The sequence below is a fragment of the Sander lucioperca genome, chromosome 20 (assembly GCF_008315115.2).
Source record: "Sander lucioperca isolate FBNREF2018 chromosome 20, SLUC_FBN_1.2, whole genome shotgun sequence".
NCBI classification, from domain to species: domain Eukaryota; kingdom Metazoa; phylum Chordata; class Actinopteri; order Perciformes; family Percidae; genus Sander; species Sander lucioperca.
In genome coordinates, this window is record NC_050192.1 from 27,794,656 (window position 1) to 27,812,535 (window position 17,880).

Here is a 17,880-nt window from a genome sequence, read left to right on the forward strand (position 1 = left end):
TTGAATATTAAATAAAATAACAAATGGAATTCGAATAGTATTATAGAGGAAGATTGACAGCCCTACCGTGGTCCACTCTGAGCTGATCCCAAAGGCCATACCTTAGAACAGCATTCCTGCTTACACTGCATGAAAAGTGGGATTTTCGTCCCCGGAAATCCCCATAATTTTTGGCAGTTAACGACAATTTACAGCCTGTAAACGTGGCGTTCGTCTGTGCCACATATTGACCGAAACGAACCATGACGTATGTGGAGAGCTCCCGCAATTTTTTTTCATATATGCTATGTTGTATATTCATGTCATTGTTATCCTAAGGAAAATGATTTGCCAGGAATGTGCTGTTTATTCAAAGATAGAGCTTTATTAACACAAAACACAAACGCAATCAGAAAAAAACTATGTACAAAGCACACACAACAAATCTCCCACTCTCACGAGAAGCCAAATCCTACAGCACCGTCAACTGTCTGCCTGCCGCGGCCGCCTCTGAGCTGTAGGTAACTGGCGGCATTCTGTCTGAATTCGGTCCATTTTGCAGACGTCTGTGGTGCGTTGCCCTGCATTTCGGATCATCAGGTCTAGGGTGGTGCACTTCCAGATGTCCACCTCACCTGCAGCCAGCACACTCTGTCTCGCTTCCAGCAGCTGTAAAATCAATCAATAAAGACAATCAGTACTGCGTGATGCAGTGCTTATGGACACAACACATCTATGAATGCACCTGAAAAATATTCACATTGACTAAAAACGTATCTAATCTAATCTTACGCTCTTTTCTTCTTGACCGACTCTGAGCTGAACTCTTCACAGCTTCCGCCTGAGATGCAAGATCGTTTCTACCTGAAGCTCCTGCTTACTGTCTCGTAATTACAGGGAGCTGGAAAACAATTAAATGAGAGTGGCATGAATAAAAAACACAAGTCACAGTAAAATTAAACAAGGAATGAGAAAACAGGAAAAGTTACTTACACACAATGCTGTCATTGTCAACATCATGTAAATCTGGACTTGCTCCAAGCAAATATAGGTCACGGCCTCGTTATGATGCGAGGTTAGTCTGTGAAAACAAAATGTACGATTAAGATCGGTCTATTAACGTATCTATTTCCTTATACAGCAGAATGAGAGCATATTCTTTAAATCTTACCCTTGCTCCGGTTTGTAGCGCCTACAATTTGTCTTTGAGTTGTGAAGACGGCGTACTGCTTCCTGTAGATTACAAGACCAAAAAAATACACTTTTATAAAGCAACTTACACTGGTCCCGCTTATTAGCTCTGCCTAATAATGAATCACGCTGAAAGCAGCCACACAGCTCTTTGCTGCTCGCATTTAAACTTGCATGCATGGTGGGGTTTAAAACATTACTCCCAAAGTCTAAGTAGCCTGTTTAACATCAAAAGACAGTCATTGTACTTCTCAAGAGGTAATAAACAATACAGACTAGCTCACCGTTTTATTGTTGTATGTTAAAGTGTATTTTTTATGTGCTGCCTTCTTGGCCAGGGCTCACTTGTAAAAGAGCCCTTAATCTCAATGTGATTTTTTTCCCCTGGTAAAATAAAGGTAAAATAAAATAAAATAAAAAATGAATAATCATATACTTATGTAGTCTTTTCCTTTTCTGTGGGCGCATCTTTACGGAGCCCCGGAGGTGACATGGAGGAAAAAAATCAAAACGCTCCGCACATCTTGAACAACTCCTGCGTGTTTCCTTTTTAGGTGCGTGGTTGTAATTCCATGATAAGCAAGTGCAGTTTGACAGAGTGTACAGACAACTCTTTTACCAGTTGGCCTGAAATACTCCCATACTTTGGAAGCTTTTGCTCAGCTCTAACTCTCGGAGGAGTCATATCCCTCCACTATTTTTCAAATCAAAGCAGTGAGGTGGGGGTAGGGGCAGAGTGATAGAGAAAGACAAAGAGGACTGGTGTGGAGGTGAATTACAGTGAGTTTTAATGGAATACTGGGAAAGTTTAATAACAATAGGACAATTGAAGTCCAGATTATGAGGCCATTTCAGCAGAGCTAACAGCTTCATATGCTATGGACATGTGAATATGGTGCTGACTTTGCCAGTATTTTAAGAAGACAAATGGTTGGGACTTTGTCATGCAATGCCAAAGCTGATATGCTTTATGTGAAGCACAGTGTTTTGGTGTCAGCAGAAAGACTTCTCTTAGAAAACTGTACAGTGGTGCCTCTGTCTCCATTCCACCAGACAATCTTGGATGAGCAAGACCAAAGAAAGGTCACTGTAGTCATGCAACTATGTACAGTGGATGAGCTCTAGGAGACTGTGATGTTGTTTGCATGGAATGCACATTTTACCTTTGTCGCAAAGCCTGATTAAAACTAATTGTTGAAATAAATTGTTTTGTGTATCTTTTTTACATAACATTGGTCATTGCTAATGACATACACAGTAATTAATCTGGCATACTTTCATTAAATAAATCAATTCAAGCTAAAATATAAGTCTATTATTAGGCTATATACTGAGCCTGATCTATTTATACCAAAGGTTTTCTTAAAATGAAGTTAATACCTTTTAGAAAAATGTCACCTGGGGTAAAACTCCCCCTGCTGCTACCCTGATTTGCATTTGTATAGCTCACAGCATTTTCATTTACATGTTAAAGCCTCCCCTAGAATTAGTGGGGGGGGGGTCATGGGGGGACAACTGCCAAGCAATGCCCACGTCAATTTCCGACAATTAACGGCAGTTTTCGGTGTTGCCGCCTGTAAATTGCCGTTGAAGGATTTAGTTCTAAGATGTGACCAATTTGACCGGTCTGGCCAAATTGTGTTCGTTTACTGGTAGATCAAAGAAATAAAACTCAGGAATCAAATCAAGACCAAGATTCGTCCAGTTAAAGTTAATAACAAGTTTAGTGAATGATATTGCAGAATACAAATACATGTACATGGATCTGATACAAGGCAAAGTCTATCTCCTTACGGACCGACAGCGTTTCCCCTGGCATCAGGTGCTGCTAAGTTAAGATACTGTCTATTTATCCATTTCTGTCCCATCCCTGGTGGTGCCCTCATCAGTTTGGATCCGGTCCAAGATCTTCTGGCTCCAGCCGGCTCCTGACTAATTTGTAACACTGTATAAAAAACATGACCTTGACTTCCAATTCTCAGCTCAGAAGAAGCCAGCCGCTATTGTTGGATTCTGAACACCTGTGTTTTAATCTCCAGCAAACTTTAAGGAGTTTTCATGAGAGCCAGGTCATTTCCATACAGTGTCACAATTGCAAAGTGCTGACCATTGTTTGCCTCGTTCCCTCCCCTGATCAGAGTTTCTTTCTCACCCTTCCTTTGACCCAGGGAAACAGAGACATTGAGGTCAGCCCCATGAACTCTAAAACCTTTTCTCAACACTTTCACAAAATATATTCTAACACCGTTTACAGTCGTAAACCTGAACTTCCACAACAATCTACAGTGCCGCTTACTGACGAAAATCCCACTTTTCATGCAGTGTTAAACAATGACAAAGGGGAAAACGTTCCACATTGTATTACAAGTATTTTATCATCTCTCTGTAATTAAATACAGTGCCGCTTGTAAAATATTTCCTTTGATGAAGAATGACATGATAAAAGAGAAAGTCGTTTTTTTATATATATATATATATATATATAAATACATGTTATATATATGTTAGTAGATGTTCCTTACATTAAAAGTTTACTACATGTCCTTTTTAAGACCCAAACAACATTGAAAGTCAGTTGAAGGTCATGTTATGAAATGTTAATCTATGAATTTACTAAAATGTCAGCAAATTGAAGGTGTTTGATGAAACAAATCAAAATCCGTCCTAACGCAAGTGAATGACTGAAGCAACTGTCATAAAGTTTTTGGATGTCATAGCCACCAGAGCTCTTGGATCACAGATTCATACTGTATTGATGAACACATCAATGTATTTGTAAAATAACCAAAACATAAATTAATCAAAATTTTCTTTTAATCATGTTTTTTTTAAAGAAAATATATTTTTGATGAATACATAACCGTAATTATTTTTTTTCTTAAATATGTGAAAACAAGAAAAAAAGTAATGTCAGATCCAAATATAGTATGTTAATTCAAATTGAATTAATTCACTGGCACTTACTCACCTGTACACGTCGTCATAAATAACCATGCTATTTTTTTATTGGCATGATTGACTGTAACCATCAATGGCCATTACATCAGTCACTCCATACATGGCCATCTTTTCATTTTGGTCCATGTGCAATTTATGGCCAAAGTATAATGCTTTTCAAAAAGGCTCTATGCTAGACTTTTGGATGACACAAATAATTGCTTGTGACCAGCCTTTTAATACATTGTAATGTTTCATTGGACGAGAGTTAGAGAGGGAGGTACAGTAGGTAGGGAGGGAGGGATGTGGATTAACCTATTCATTGGATTGTCTAATACAATCAGAACACATCTCATGAGCTGTTGACAAACACTGAATTTGCAGAAGCTGGTGTACACAAATAATAGTATCATTGTGATACATAGGCCATGGTAGACTAGCTTTGTCATGTGACTTCTTGAATCTGAAAGCAAACATCCATTCTCAGCAGGCCGTACTTGAGTTGGTCTACACCTGACACTTCAGAGCTCTGTGGTCAAGTCACAGTTTGGATTTTCGAGTCAAACATCCTTTGCACAAAACGAAGATAGGAGATTAAGCCCGACCAGGCTAACAGCCAGGATTTATTAATCCTGGTGCCTTTTCTGTTCACTCAGCAGTGGGTTTTACCTTATCATTATTAGCCTGCAATAAAATACATGTGCATATTGCTGTTCAGTTAAGCACTGTTAAAGTTGTGACCATTATTTTTATAATTATTCATGTGACAGTCATTGTTACTGTTATATTGCTGTATGGAAACTACTGTTGAAATTGTTGTTAGAAGGTTGATAAATTTATTATGGCAGTTGTGATATTTAGAAAAGGCTGATAAAGTTGCAAATGTGTTTTAGGTCAGTGATGAAGAATAATATATAAAGTGCTATACACATGTTAGTGGTTCTAACAATGGCAGACTGGTCAGAGACAAATATACCTTTAATTATTTTAGTTGATTTATTTCTTTTTGTATCCTAAACAGAAAAGGATCATGTATGTTCCTCTTCCATGTGCATTTCATTTGGCATTCTTAGCACACAATGTGTGTTGTCTCCAGTAAACTGGGGCTATAATTAGGGAGGGTTGTACAATTATAAAACCTATCCTAATAATACAGTCCTCACAAATTATAGTCTTAGTTCACTGGACCAGTAATTATATTCTAGGCTACTGTACATTCATGAAACAGGGAGAGGACAGCTCAATGGGTTTGGACCTTATATTGAGCTGGGGGGAAATAACTGATGAATACTCTGTTACAGTCATGTTTACAGTGTGCATTGAATTTATAACTTAATTATCTTTATGATTTCTAGATTTCAGAGTCTAATTTCTTCAGTGTCTTTCTTTTCTATGTCCATATAAAGGCCTACGAGGAATATATATATATATATATATATATATATATATATATATATATATATATATATATAGCATATAATATGTAAAGAAGGAAACTCTGCCTCTGTATAAAAAATAAAAAAAATTAAAAAAAAGTGGTAGTGAGAAAAAGTGTGGCAGAAGCAGACCGACTGAATGGTCTAAACATACATTTACGAACTACTGCTCATATATGAAACCATTCAGGAGTCACTTGTCATTTGCACAAATGAACAAGATGTACACTTTGTTTGAGGAGCGAGCAGTATAAGTTACATAATGTTACTTATGGTTACTTTTAGGAAATTTATATTTTAGCCCATAAGAGAGAGAGAGAGAGAGAGAGAGAGAGAGAGAGATTTATGCTAGGGTGTAATTTCCACTGGGGACAGGGGGGCCATGTCCCCCCCACTTTCTTTGTGGCATAGGACCAACAGACCTCCTGTTTTGTACCCCCCCCTATTTTTGGGGCTTTTACTTCCTGCCTGTGTGTTTTTCAAATGCGACTGTGTGTGAACGTGGTCAGCGTTGACAAAGGTACGTGCGTGCGCGCTCCGGTCAGATTAGCGCTCCGGTCAGATTAGCGCTCCAGTTGCACCGTTGATAAAGGTTTATAAAAGATATTAATTGTAATTTGAACAAATGTATTCAGTTATACTGTATGTAATGTCCGATTTGTCCTGTGTGATTTATACAGTGGTTTGAATTCGCTATTTAAAGTTTTTCAATTATATATTAGTTCTTTGATTAGATAGATGGCTAACGCTAGCAAAGAATTTCTAATTAGGGTATAGTATTGCGTATTACGGAGCTGATTTCAAGTGCTAGTGGGAAGGCGGCGTAAGGGTATATCCATAGACGGGCTTTGACGATAGCAAGCTTAGACCGTTGTTAAGGCTGTTACTATGGCCGTTGCTAAGGCCGCTGCTAAGCAACACTCTCTCTAGAATAGAGTAACGTTAGAAGAAAACTCTGTCATACCTCGTAACCCGCTTTCATTCTGCTCTTTTGTCAGAGGATCTAATCAGATCTAGTGACCACAAACATTATGTCCTGTGTGTTTGTTGAAACCACAGCAGAAAATCCATCGTCTCCTGCCTCATCTGTCGCCAGAACACAACGCAGAGATTAAAAAAAAGGGCTAGGCAAACACACACGGGTTACACATATGATTAGGAGCTATAAGATTACATTATGATTATGATAATATGTGCAAAATAGTTTTTTTTAACAGAAACGTCCTTTACATTGGAGGTCTTGCTTGAGATTATTTAAGATCACTAAAGCAGACGATGGTAGTAAGGAAACTTAGCTAAATAAAACAAAACGTGTAATAATGTATTTAGATTTAAAGATACATGTTACTGGGAAGATATCTGACACTATTATTAATATTAATGTTGGTTTTGGGGGCGGCCTCTAGCTCACCCAGTAAGAGCGTTCGCCCCACGTTGGCTGAGTCCTGCAGCGGCCCGGGTTCAAATCCGACCTGCTGCCCTTTGCTGTGTGTCATCCCCCATCTCTCTCCCCCTTTCCTGTCTATCCACTGTCACTACTTAATAAAGGGAAAAGCCTAAAAAAAAAATGCTGGTTTTGGTGCAAACTAACTAGCTGTATCCATCGTCCAGCTAAGCTTCACTAGTCTGTTATTAAGGACATTAATGTGTTAATGATGATGTCTCGTGCTGTGCGTGTTCTGGATGTGGCTATATTGCCGGTTCTCTCCTGGATATTGATGCACGTCTATTCAAGCTGTTACTATATCGTGCTGTAGTCTCCTTTTTAGCGGCACAACGCAAAATAATTTTTGGTACGACACCGAATACAGCACAGATTAAAGCGGGAAGTCAGGCTGTCTTGGGTTTTTACATTTTTCTACAGAAGCTCATTTGACACTTGGATTTGCACTTCATTGGCTTCTCAGCAACACACCCACCCAGTCCCAAGTAGATAAGATAAAACTGGAAAGACGGACAGACACATACATGCCACAGGGTATACAAGAAACGTCTTGATGGCAGATTTTATCAATGCATTATATTTTATGCTGCAAGCCTGCCTGATTGCTTAACAAGCAATTGCATTTCCTGTGCTAAACTTCGGTGATTCTAGCTGCTTGTAAATTTGGCATACATGAAAGTAGAGATGTAGCTAACATTAGGTAAACTTGCATTTTTATGTTATCAACTTAACTTACCTCTTGAATAGATTCTGCAACAGCGCCAATTGTTCATTGGACACCAGTGCATTCTTCCTAATGTACAATGCACAAAACTTTTTAATGTTGGAGACAGATGCTCCTTTCTCTACACCCATGGAAATCAATGTTCTTGAGATTTCATCGAATGTTTTGTTTTGCACCATCATGCTCTGAATCAAATCGAGATGTGGTTCAAGCACCATCTCTACCTGCCTCTCTTGGTCTACTACACGGCAAAACAAAGTGCGGGAACTGGCAGGTGTTTTGCGAGATACTGAATGACTTCAGGAAACAGGATATAGGTCCATGGAGCATGCAGTAGTAAATGTAAAATGTACAATAAACCCCAAATGCTACTGATATCAGGTTCAGTTACATTTCTGGATAGCCAATATGTGCTTGTCAGTGTTTAGTATTTGTCTTTTTCAAGTGGTAAACTTCATTTTTTTAGTTAGAAACTCCACATATTAGGTTGTATGTCTGCAGGCATTAGCAAGTTAAATGTAAGTCTTTATAGACATTTCAAATGCTTCTTAGAATAACTAAGGTACAAGTATTACATTTAGTAAAAGCAAAATCTTTGACATTTGTCCAAATTTGTATTTTGGTCCAAGAAAAGTACAGATTGCAGCCATAACCACATATAAATAAGCCTCATGTCTTAATGTATGACACAATGTATGAGCAACATTAAATATAAGACACATGAAGACTTTTTAAAAGGTCCAATATGTAGCCTATTATATTTACTGTATTTAATCAAAAAATGACCACAGTATGTCATCTAATATTATGGAAAAATGCCAAGTTGAAATGCTACACTGTTAGACTTTGCTGTAATTTCTACAGTTACCACAAAATGCCCAGTAATATACCATCATTTTCTTTTCCGGTTCATTACTGTAATATGCATTGCATTATGGGTATTAACATTTAATTTATAGTGATTTACTGTATGTTTTCAATTTGCGGTAGTCTGCTATAAAACAACAGCAGTAGTGCTACTGTAGTTGAATAAGACAGACTTAAACACTACAATACTGTATCTGAAGTCTCTTTTATATAGGCCTTAGTGGTCCCCTAATACTGTATCTGAAGTCTCTTTTATATAGGCCTTAGTGGTCCCCTAATACTGTATCTGAAGTCTCTTTTATATAGACCTTAGTGGTCCCCTAATACTGTATCTGAAGTCTCTTTATATAGGCCTTAGTGGTCCCCTAATACTGTATCTGAAGTCTCTTTTATATAGACCTTAGTGGTCCCCTAATACTGTATCTGAAGTCTCTTTTATATAGACCTTAGTGGTCCTCTAATACTGTATCTGAAGTCTCTTTCCTGAAATTCAGCCTTGGTGCAGAATTACAGCCACTAGAGCCAGTCCCACAATGAGCTTTCCTTAGGATGTGCCATTTCTGTGTCTGTAGCTTTAAATGCTATTGAGGAGGAGAGGGGGGGGGCAAGGTGGAGGGTGGGCTCAGATGGGCCGATCTGGAATCTTGTTCCTTATGAGGTCATAAGGAGCAAGATTCCAGATCGGCCCATCTGAGCTTTCATTAGGCTCGTTCGAGATGAACTGCGCCCGACTGCACCTCGCCTGTAAAGTAGACGAGAGCAGGCGGGAGCAGCTGGGGGCTGGGACAAAAATCTGCTGTCAAGTCGGACACGTTTTCCATCAGCCTTCAAAGCATATAAAGGTAGTCACAAACATGTTTACATCCTGTTTGATCATCTGTAGGCTACCTGTAGTTTGCAGAAATGGTTGAGGAAATCGCATATGCGTTTTTGATGGCTGAGGAAATTCAGTATGAAGAGATGCCCTTTCTTATCCATGAAGATCGACTTCAACAGAGAAGGTGATTTAACGCTAAATATTTCAAAGAACAGTGCACACATGGCTGCAGTTCATTTAAGCTAACGTTAGTGGTTTCATTTTTCTGATCGCGTACAGTAGAAGCACTTATCGGTTTTGATGATGCTCCTAAATGATCAGGTAATAATGAGTTAGAAGTTTCCCTGCAAATTAAAACACTCACTCATAAATAAGATTGAATAAAAGAGGAATATATTATATATAATATATAATATTTTTTTATTGTTACGCTGTTTAAGACAGGGTTTAATTATTATTTCATATAAAGAATTAAATAGATGGTTATCATTTGTCAGCAACCATATTAATTCAATAACTGCTCCAGGAAGCACAATGAGTTCTTAATAACTCTTTATAAAATCAGCTTCATTATTCTTCTCCTAGGTTGGTTCCAAAGATCCCACATTTTGTTGAGGAAGTCGTACCTTTGTACACTGTGACTGACTTCAAAAGTCATTTCAGACTGTCGAGAGGACAATGAGAGGTACATTATCTGAAGCATTTTAGTAGGCTATTATCACTGATATTTGTAGCCTACGTCAATTTGATCATTATTTCTTCTTTGCTATCTAGTACGTTATGACGATGTTGGGACGATTCTACACAAACAGACAGCATACCAAGTTGCCTGTATCCCACGCTGTTCTTGCCAGCCTGTGGACGCTAGCCAACCAGGAGTAGTATAGGGGTGTTGCAGAAAGATTTAACATTTCAGAATCCACCATGTCAACCCATCTCCATCACTTCTGTTCCCTCTGTCACATCACATTTCATGGCCCACAGGGGAAGCACTTCACACGGCTTTCCAAATACAGTCTGTGCTCTTGATGGATGTAACATTCCCATTGTCAAACCATTTTGCAACAACCTCATAGCCTATTATCACAGGAAACAATTTTACTCTATCATTCTCACCGGATTCTGTGACAGCGAGCGCCGCTTTTGTCATGTTAATGTAGGTCACCCTGGAAGTTGTCATGATGCAAGAGCATTTCGAAAAACACAGATGTAGCACGGCAACTGGAATTAAATCCTCAGGCGCTGGTACCAGAGGGGATGCACATGATTGCTGATTCAGCCTACCCTTTGTGGCTACATTTGATGAAGCTCTACAGGGATAATGGGCACCTTACATAGGCATAGGCGCTTTAACAGAAAGCTCAATGCAGCTCGTGTGGCCATTGAGCATGCATTTGGCATCTTAAAGTCGAAGTTCAGGAGGCTCAAGTGTCTGCACATAAAGGAAGTGGCAAACATCAGTGCAGCAGTCACATGTTGCATTCTTCACAACATTTGTTTAGATTCTGGTGACTGGGTTGATGAAGATGAGCAGGATCTTCTTCAACAGGACATTGAGGATCCACACCCACCACAGCCCAACAACCATGATGCCTCTTGTTACCGGGACATGATTTGTGCCCACCTTTAAGGATAAGATACACTTTAGTTTACAGTCATACCCCCTTATTTCCCCCTCTTTCATTTACATGTTTTTGTGAGCTGATGTTCAGTATGCCACACGGTGATGTGAGGTACCTCAGTCAAATGCCAAGTTTAAAATAGTAATACAATGTTGCAATGTTTTAAAAGGCTCTAAGGAGGGTTGCAGCAAATGTGTAAGGGTCATTATAACTAATTTAATGACTTGAGCTTTTGAGACAGTTACCTTACAGTTTTAACCCTAAGGCATTTTAATTTGAAGTGCCTCTACATTAAAAAGACTTCTGCTGTGCCTCCGAGTGGCAGCTCATGGTAACTGGGGGGTAAGAACCCTGGCTAAATCAGCAAGGGATCGTGGGAGTATTTCACCACTGTGACCACTCATTTTCTGGTGTTTAAGTTTCTTTATGTATCAATAAGACAGCCACATAATATCATTTAACATCTTTATTTTTAGTGATTTTTTTCTAGCAATTAATATTAATAATTTAATATTCATGTTTGGCATAGTGAAAGGAGAATGTACCTTGATTGTGGTCTGCAGCTCTAACCTGCTCCAGTATGTCACTGGCATATCTGCTGTCTGAAAAAAAACAGATCTCAATCATTTCAATAATTGCCACCCACATGTATAATGGTATTAAGGTAACTGACTTTTCTTTTTTTTAATCACCAGTTGTCAGTCTTTCAGCTGTTTCTCTGCTCATTTTTAGCATCACAGCACCTTGGCTATCCCTCACGGTGACGCAGATTTTTTCCTCCATTGTTTGTGATCAAAACCAGGTTCTGCAGGTGCCTTTTATACCTACCTACAAGAAATCTCCACACACTTGCTTTATTGTGTGGGAACCCCATTATAATTGCCAACAGGTTGTGCCTATCTCAGTAGTAATTGCATAGTGTTTTGACAGTTTTACTGATGTTGTTACTGCAGTACATTTATTGAAACTGATCTTTGACTCTGTGTGAGTAATTTGTTTTTTGCAGTTGTTACGTGATATGTAGCCACAAAATAATGGTTACACAAATTTCACAGTATTAATGATCTTAATACACACATAAGATGTGGTTTGTGTTTTTATTCTCACAAACCTAACAGATAGAAAAACAAACTTTGTATGAGTTAATTGATTATTCTGGTTAGTTTTAATACCATCAAATGACTTTTTACAGTGGTCAAGATAATCCGATATTCTAACGTGTGGGATTCTTCAACTACAAATATTACATTATCATTGACTATATATATATATATACAGTCAGGACAGTGCAGAGTACAAGAGGGTAACTACTAATAGCAGTAGAACACTACAGAGAGATCACTAGTCTTTTTCAACAAAAAAAACTCATAAGTTTTGTTCTGTGTCTGAGTTATACTACCCCAGCCCCAGATGTTTAGCCCTATGGAAAATACATGAAGCAAAAAAGATTTTTCCTTGATATCAAACTGATATGCTGATATTGACATCATATGTTGCCAGATGCCTAGGCTCTCTTGAGAACAAAAAACATGGTATAACATGTATAGGTAGCCTTTATAATCACCAAGATATATTTTGGTAAATGAAAGTAATAAAATTATCTATAGATTTTATTATCTATATTGAGGGCACTTCAGTATTGTCATAAGCCTGTTCTGAAACTGTGTCCTGTCCTGTGCCCTTTTTTTGTCTAAAGATCCTGCCACAATGGGCACCACAGAAGTCCACAACTTTTTTGCCAGTTGTGTTCAGGTGGAAGAGGAGGAGCCATCGGATGATTTGGAGGAGACAACTCGGCAGGAGGTCATAAAGTACCTCAGCGAACCATTGAAGATGCCCACTGACCTCCTCACTTTCTGGAAAGATAAGTGCCGGAGATGCCCTTGTTCCTGTGGCCAAAAGACTTCTAGCCATCCCAGCAACAAGCACCCTGTCTGAGAGGAGCTTTAGTGTGGCAGGGAGACTAATTGAGGAGAGACGCACTGCCCTCAATCCAGAGTGTGTTGATAATTTACTCTTCCTCCACTCCAACGTACCCTGAGACTCTCTCTGTCTCTGTCTCTCTCTCTCTGTCTCTCTCTCTCTCTCTCTCTATGTTAGAAAATGCTTGTTACAATTTCCTAAATCTGATGGCTTCAGTTCAAATAGTCCAGTTAACACCGGGAATCATAACACATAAGGCAAAATAAAACAGTAAATGCCCACAATTGAAAAGCTGAAACTAGGGATATATTGTCTGTTGTATATCATTTTAACTCTCAAATTGAGATAATATAGTGGTACATGTTGGTGTCCAGCATTCACGTGGGTAAAAGTAAGAAAATGGAATTGGATTGACAGACTTCATATAAATATGTGATGTTGTATGTCAGATATTTAGGATTTAAAGCTTATTTCAATGCCAGAAATACATGCACATTGCATCAGTTGTTATTCATATTGATGATTATCATCCTGAAAGGGCATCAGTTCCAGCTGTGTGTTATGAACAGTCGTATGCACTGCAGTGATGCTAATGTATCAGATAACTATTGTGCACTTGTCAGTGCCGTCATCTGGGCTGAGGTCGTTGGAGGGCAGTTTCACTCCTGTTGGATCCACTGCTGTTTGTGAAGGATCCTACCTCAGTGCTATAGGCATTTTTTTCTCTTAAGACCTATCACCTTTTTAAACACATTCTTCCCATCCGTCTCCCTCTACTTAATGCAACAAACCATCTTTAACTGTATTTCTCTCTCTCTCTCTCTCTCATGTAAAAATTCTGTCATTTTTGCCACAGCGTTTATATTTTCAAAGTACAGAATGTAATAACAAAAAACTTTTTCATTGAAATTACCAAAGAAAAGGACAAAAGGCCATACTCTGGCTGGTGAGAAATGTTGCTCTGCATCTAAGTTATGTGGCTCTCCGTTATCCTCTCTCTCTCTGTAAGGTAAAAATTCAAAAGTTCTGTCATTTTTGCCATAGCATTTATAGCTCCATAGCAGGTGGGACAGGTTCAATCCACTCACTGTAATGTACTGTTCAGCTGCTTTATTTGTTGTTCTCACCTCATTAACTGTCTGTCCTCTCTACCATTACATTTGTATGAATAAATTAATTTTATAAATATGAAACTACACAGTGTCATTATTTAATCAAAGAGACAAGGGGATATTAAGTCTATAATATGCCAATGTGTGCGGTTAACTCAGCTGCAAAATGCAGTAATAGATCGCTATCTTTGGTTCGTCTGAATTCCTGTCAGGTCTACCCGGCCGGCACGCACCAAAACTGAAACTCATGTGTTGTTGCTACGCCACCTGGGGAAACAAAGTTGTGTGATATCCGACTGTTTAAAAGCATGTAGCTTAATACTAGTTAGGTAGTAGTCGGATGAGTCGAGTCCATTCATGACGTGGATGGAATAAGACGTGGAAAAAGGACAGGATTTTTTTTGGGGGGCAGTCACGTGATCGGGATGTGACGGAAGTATTTTCGTGGACTTGGGATGGGATGGGAGCGACAATTGATTCCCGTGTCACCCTTTACTATGTCCATGGAGAGGAGGCAGGGAATACCTCATCCTCAGACCCAGGACAGTCACAGGCGACAAGGCGATTTGCTTTTGCAAGTCAGCCCAGCGCCTCAACCAGCCGCGCACAGGTCCCACCACCTCCAGGCCCAGCTCAGAGGAGCTATTCTAGGTAACATGAATATTGAGGAAAATAGACCTACAGTTCGGTTAAAACAAAGTCACCACAGGTTGAAATTCAAAAGGTGTTTCTGGTCAAAAGAATCATGCAACTTAAATTAAAATTTCCCTTTAAATTATAAACCCTCTCTTTCTATATTCTTAGCCTTAAAAATTAGGCTATAGCATATATGTGCCGTTTGAAATTTTTATTATCTGTGATTTTTTTTTATAACACTGAATGTAGGAATAATTAGGCTACTTGTCGAGATCCAAATATCTGACATTGTGAGTAATCAATATTCTGCTTTTCTTCGGAGAGTAGTTAGTGCATATAATTAACTTTAATCAATAAATTCCCAAACTGAATAATTGTATGTGTTTAATAGCATTTCTGATATCCTTAATTTATTGCCAGTGAAGATAATTAGTTCGACCTTTATCTGTATATCATTTCTTTGTGCCAGTGTTTCCCAAAGGTTGAGAATTGAATAATGTTCAGCAGATAAAATACCAGATTACCTGGAGCCCAAATGTTCTATGTATAATAGGGCTATCTTAACCCTTGTGTTGTCCATCGGGTCACGGGGACTAGTTCAGTTTATTTGACTTTTTGCATTGGCCTTCGGGTCCCCGGGACCCACACTTGTTTAATTTCATGTCACGTCTACTAACGTGGTCCTGGCCCTTCAGGTCCCGGGGACCCTGGCCAGTATTCCATCGTATTTCTCTACTACCGCGGCCTTCGGGTCTCTGGGACCCTGGCCAGTATTTGATTTTATTTTCCCTGCTACCGTGGCCTCGGCCTTCGGGTCTCGGGGACCCTGGCCTGGCTTGTATTAGTAACACAAAATCAGTAAGGGAAAGGGGAAAGGAAACAAACCCCAGGCTTGACCTCGTCCTATTAGACACTTTTATTATACACACACACACAAACACACACACACACACACACACAGTACACATTTGTCTTCTTGTTTTTCATCTTTGCTTCTTCATTTGGACCTTTGTACTTTTTGTACTTGGTTCAGCAGACGGTTGCGACGCCAGCATGGCCCGTTGTTCGACTCTAGATTTGCCCCTGAATCGGTTTTACGCCATCCTGGCACAAAATGTCCCCGAAGAGGAAGACGAAGATGAAGAAGAAGCAATTCGACGACCGCGAAACGAGAGCCGCCAGACGAGCCTCGGACAAACTGGCGGCCTTACGAGACGTGTGGAACGCGGCGGCTGCCTCTCCTCTACAACCCGGGCCCCAACGTGACCGTGGACGAGCAGCTGGTTCCCTTTCGAGGTGGGTATTTGTCGCCGCAGCTATTATCATTATCGTCATCATCATCGTCGTCGTAGTCGTGGTTATTATTACTATTACTATTTGTTTGTAGCCTGACAAGCTCCCCATTGGCAGGGCTCAATCCGAGGTGTCGGGATAAACGGTTGTCCTTCAAATTCCCTCTGCACGCAATAAATAGATAGGATAGCGCTGCAAGCAACCAGAGCAACGCTTCTTTGGTTTCAAGTAGTAGCAGGGGAATTCACACGGAACCGTGGCAACTCTACCGTAATCGTGTCAAGCCCGCGCCCACAGACTCTATACACGATGTGCATGGCCTGACTAGAGTTATTTTTTTAATTTTTTTAATTTTTTTAAAATGCTGAAATGTGCTATATAAATAAAGCTGCCTTGCCTTCATAGTGAACAAACGGACTGGCATTGCCGCTAACGTGACTAAATATCTAAAACAGGCAAAAGTCAAATGATGAAAAAAAAAAAAAAATACTGACTCATCTCTCAGTAACATAGCATTAAAGTGTCACTTTAGTCTTCTTCAGAGTCATCATCTTCCTCCTCAGACGTCTCCTTCTCATCTTCAAGTTGGGTCTTTCTCTTCTTGGCTCCTCTTTCCATGAAATCTGGCATCCTCGCTCTGACGCTGGCCTAATGCCACAGCTGTATGGCTGAGTCGGGATCAAAGTCTTCAATGTCCGGGCTGGACAGCTGCACTGTGAGCAGGTCAGATAGTGTGTCTGACCTCAGACCTGACCTCCAGTCACTCTTCACTTGTTTCATCAAATTGAAACCCCGTTCACAGTCTGCTGTGGAGGATGGAATACACAGCAATACATTGACAAGCTGAAGGAAATCAGGGCACTGGCCTCACAGTCTCTGATTTATCTCTGGCCAAGTCAACTGGTCCATGTTCGGATGCTGCTGGTACAAACTGCTCTTGAGGAATGTCTACTGGTCTGGAATCAGATCCAAATCGGCCCAGAGGAGGCCAATAGTGGACCAAAGTGCTTATAAGACACTCCACATATGCATCTCCAAAATCTGCAGACACACACAAGGAAAATTTACGGTTGCACAACAGTAAAAGGTTTCAACTTCAAGATGTAAAATACATATGATGTTAAATGTGCTTGATAATAACCTTCACATGTATCTGCATCAGGCCAGCTCGTGATATCCACCAGTTTGGAAGCATGTAGTACTCCAGAGCTGAAATCACAAAATCGTGTCGCCATACTGCTGCAAAATTTGTCTATCAGCTTGTCCTTTGTGGAGTTCACACGAGCCAGGGAGAGGTCATCTCTGGGTGCTGCCAAGGTAACACCCTCAAAGGTGTCTGCTGGATTTTCCAGGCATGCCCTAAGCCTGGGTCCAGGTCTTATAACACAACAAAGCACAATGTTATATTAATTATATTTCAAAATATTCTGACACACACACACACACACACACACACACACACACACACACACACACACACCTGTTCTTGTGTTTAGTTAAGACAGCCTGTGTGGCTATCAGACTGGTCTGAACCTCTGCCACTGTTAGAGATGGCTGTTGCATGGATGCAGACAGGTTGCTGAGGTGGGTCAGGCAGTCGTGCATAAAGCAGCTGAACATCACTACACCTGGATCCTTTGCTGTTTGGAAAAAATTGCGTGCCTTGCTTTTCTGCACAGGATTAACCCCTGTTAATCTGGTGACTGAATCTTACACACACACAATATCACATTTGAATCAATTACGTTCAACTATTCAATTAATGATTATTAGTACCATTATGTTGAATTGTTAACTCTAGTCAACTAATTTAAACTAAAATGATCATTAGCCTTGCCTTAGCCTATACTACTGTACCTGCTCAAAATGCTGGATTAGGCCCCTATATCCTCTGAGGAA

The 17,880-nt window shown here is 39.7% G+C and overlaps 1 protein-coding gene and 1 long non-coding RNA gene across 2 annotated transcripts; both read right to left on the minus strand.

Annotated features, from left to right (window-relative positions):
• Positions 1-277: 277 nt before the first annotated feature.
• LOC116034054 lies at positions 278-835 on the minus strand. Its single transcript, XR_004100965.1, has 2 exons — positions 772-835; positions 278-648 (listed from the first exon to the last, which is right to left on the minus strand). It is a non-coding gene; the product is annotated as an uncharacterized LOC116034054 (long non-coding RNA).
• A 15,674-nt stretch (positions 836-16,509) lies between these two features.
• On the minus strand, positions 16,510-17,720 carry LOC116034055. The gene is made up of 4 exons (XM_035995990.1): positions 17,462-17,720; positions 17,123-17,358; positions 16,853-17,022; positions 16,510-16,629 (listed from the first exon to the last, which is right to left on the minus strand). The coding sequence occupies exons 1-4, from the start codon at positions 17,599-17,601 to the stop codon at positions 16,510-16,512; spliced, it is 666 nt and encodes a 221-aa protein (XP_035851883.1). The 5' UTR covers positions 17,602-17,720.
• Positions 17,721-17,880: the final 160 nt, after the last annotated feature.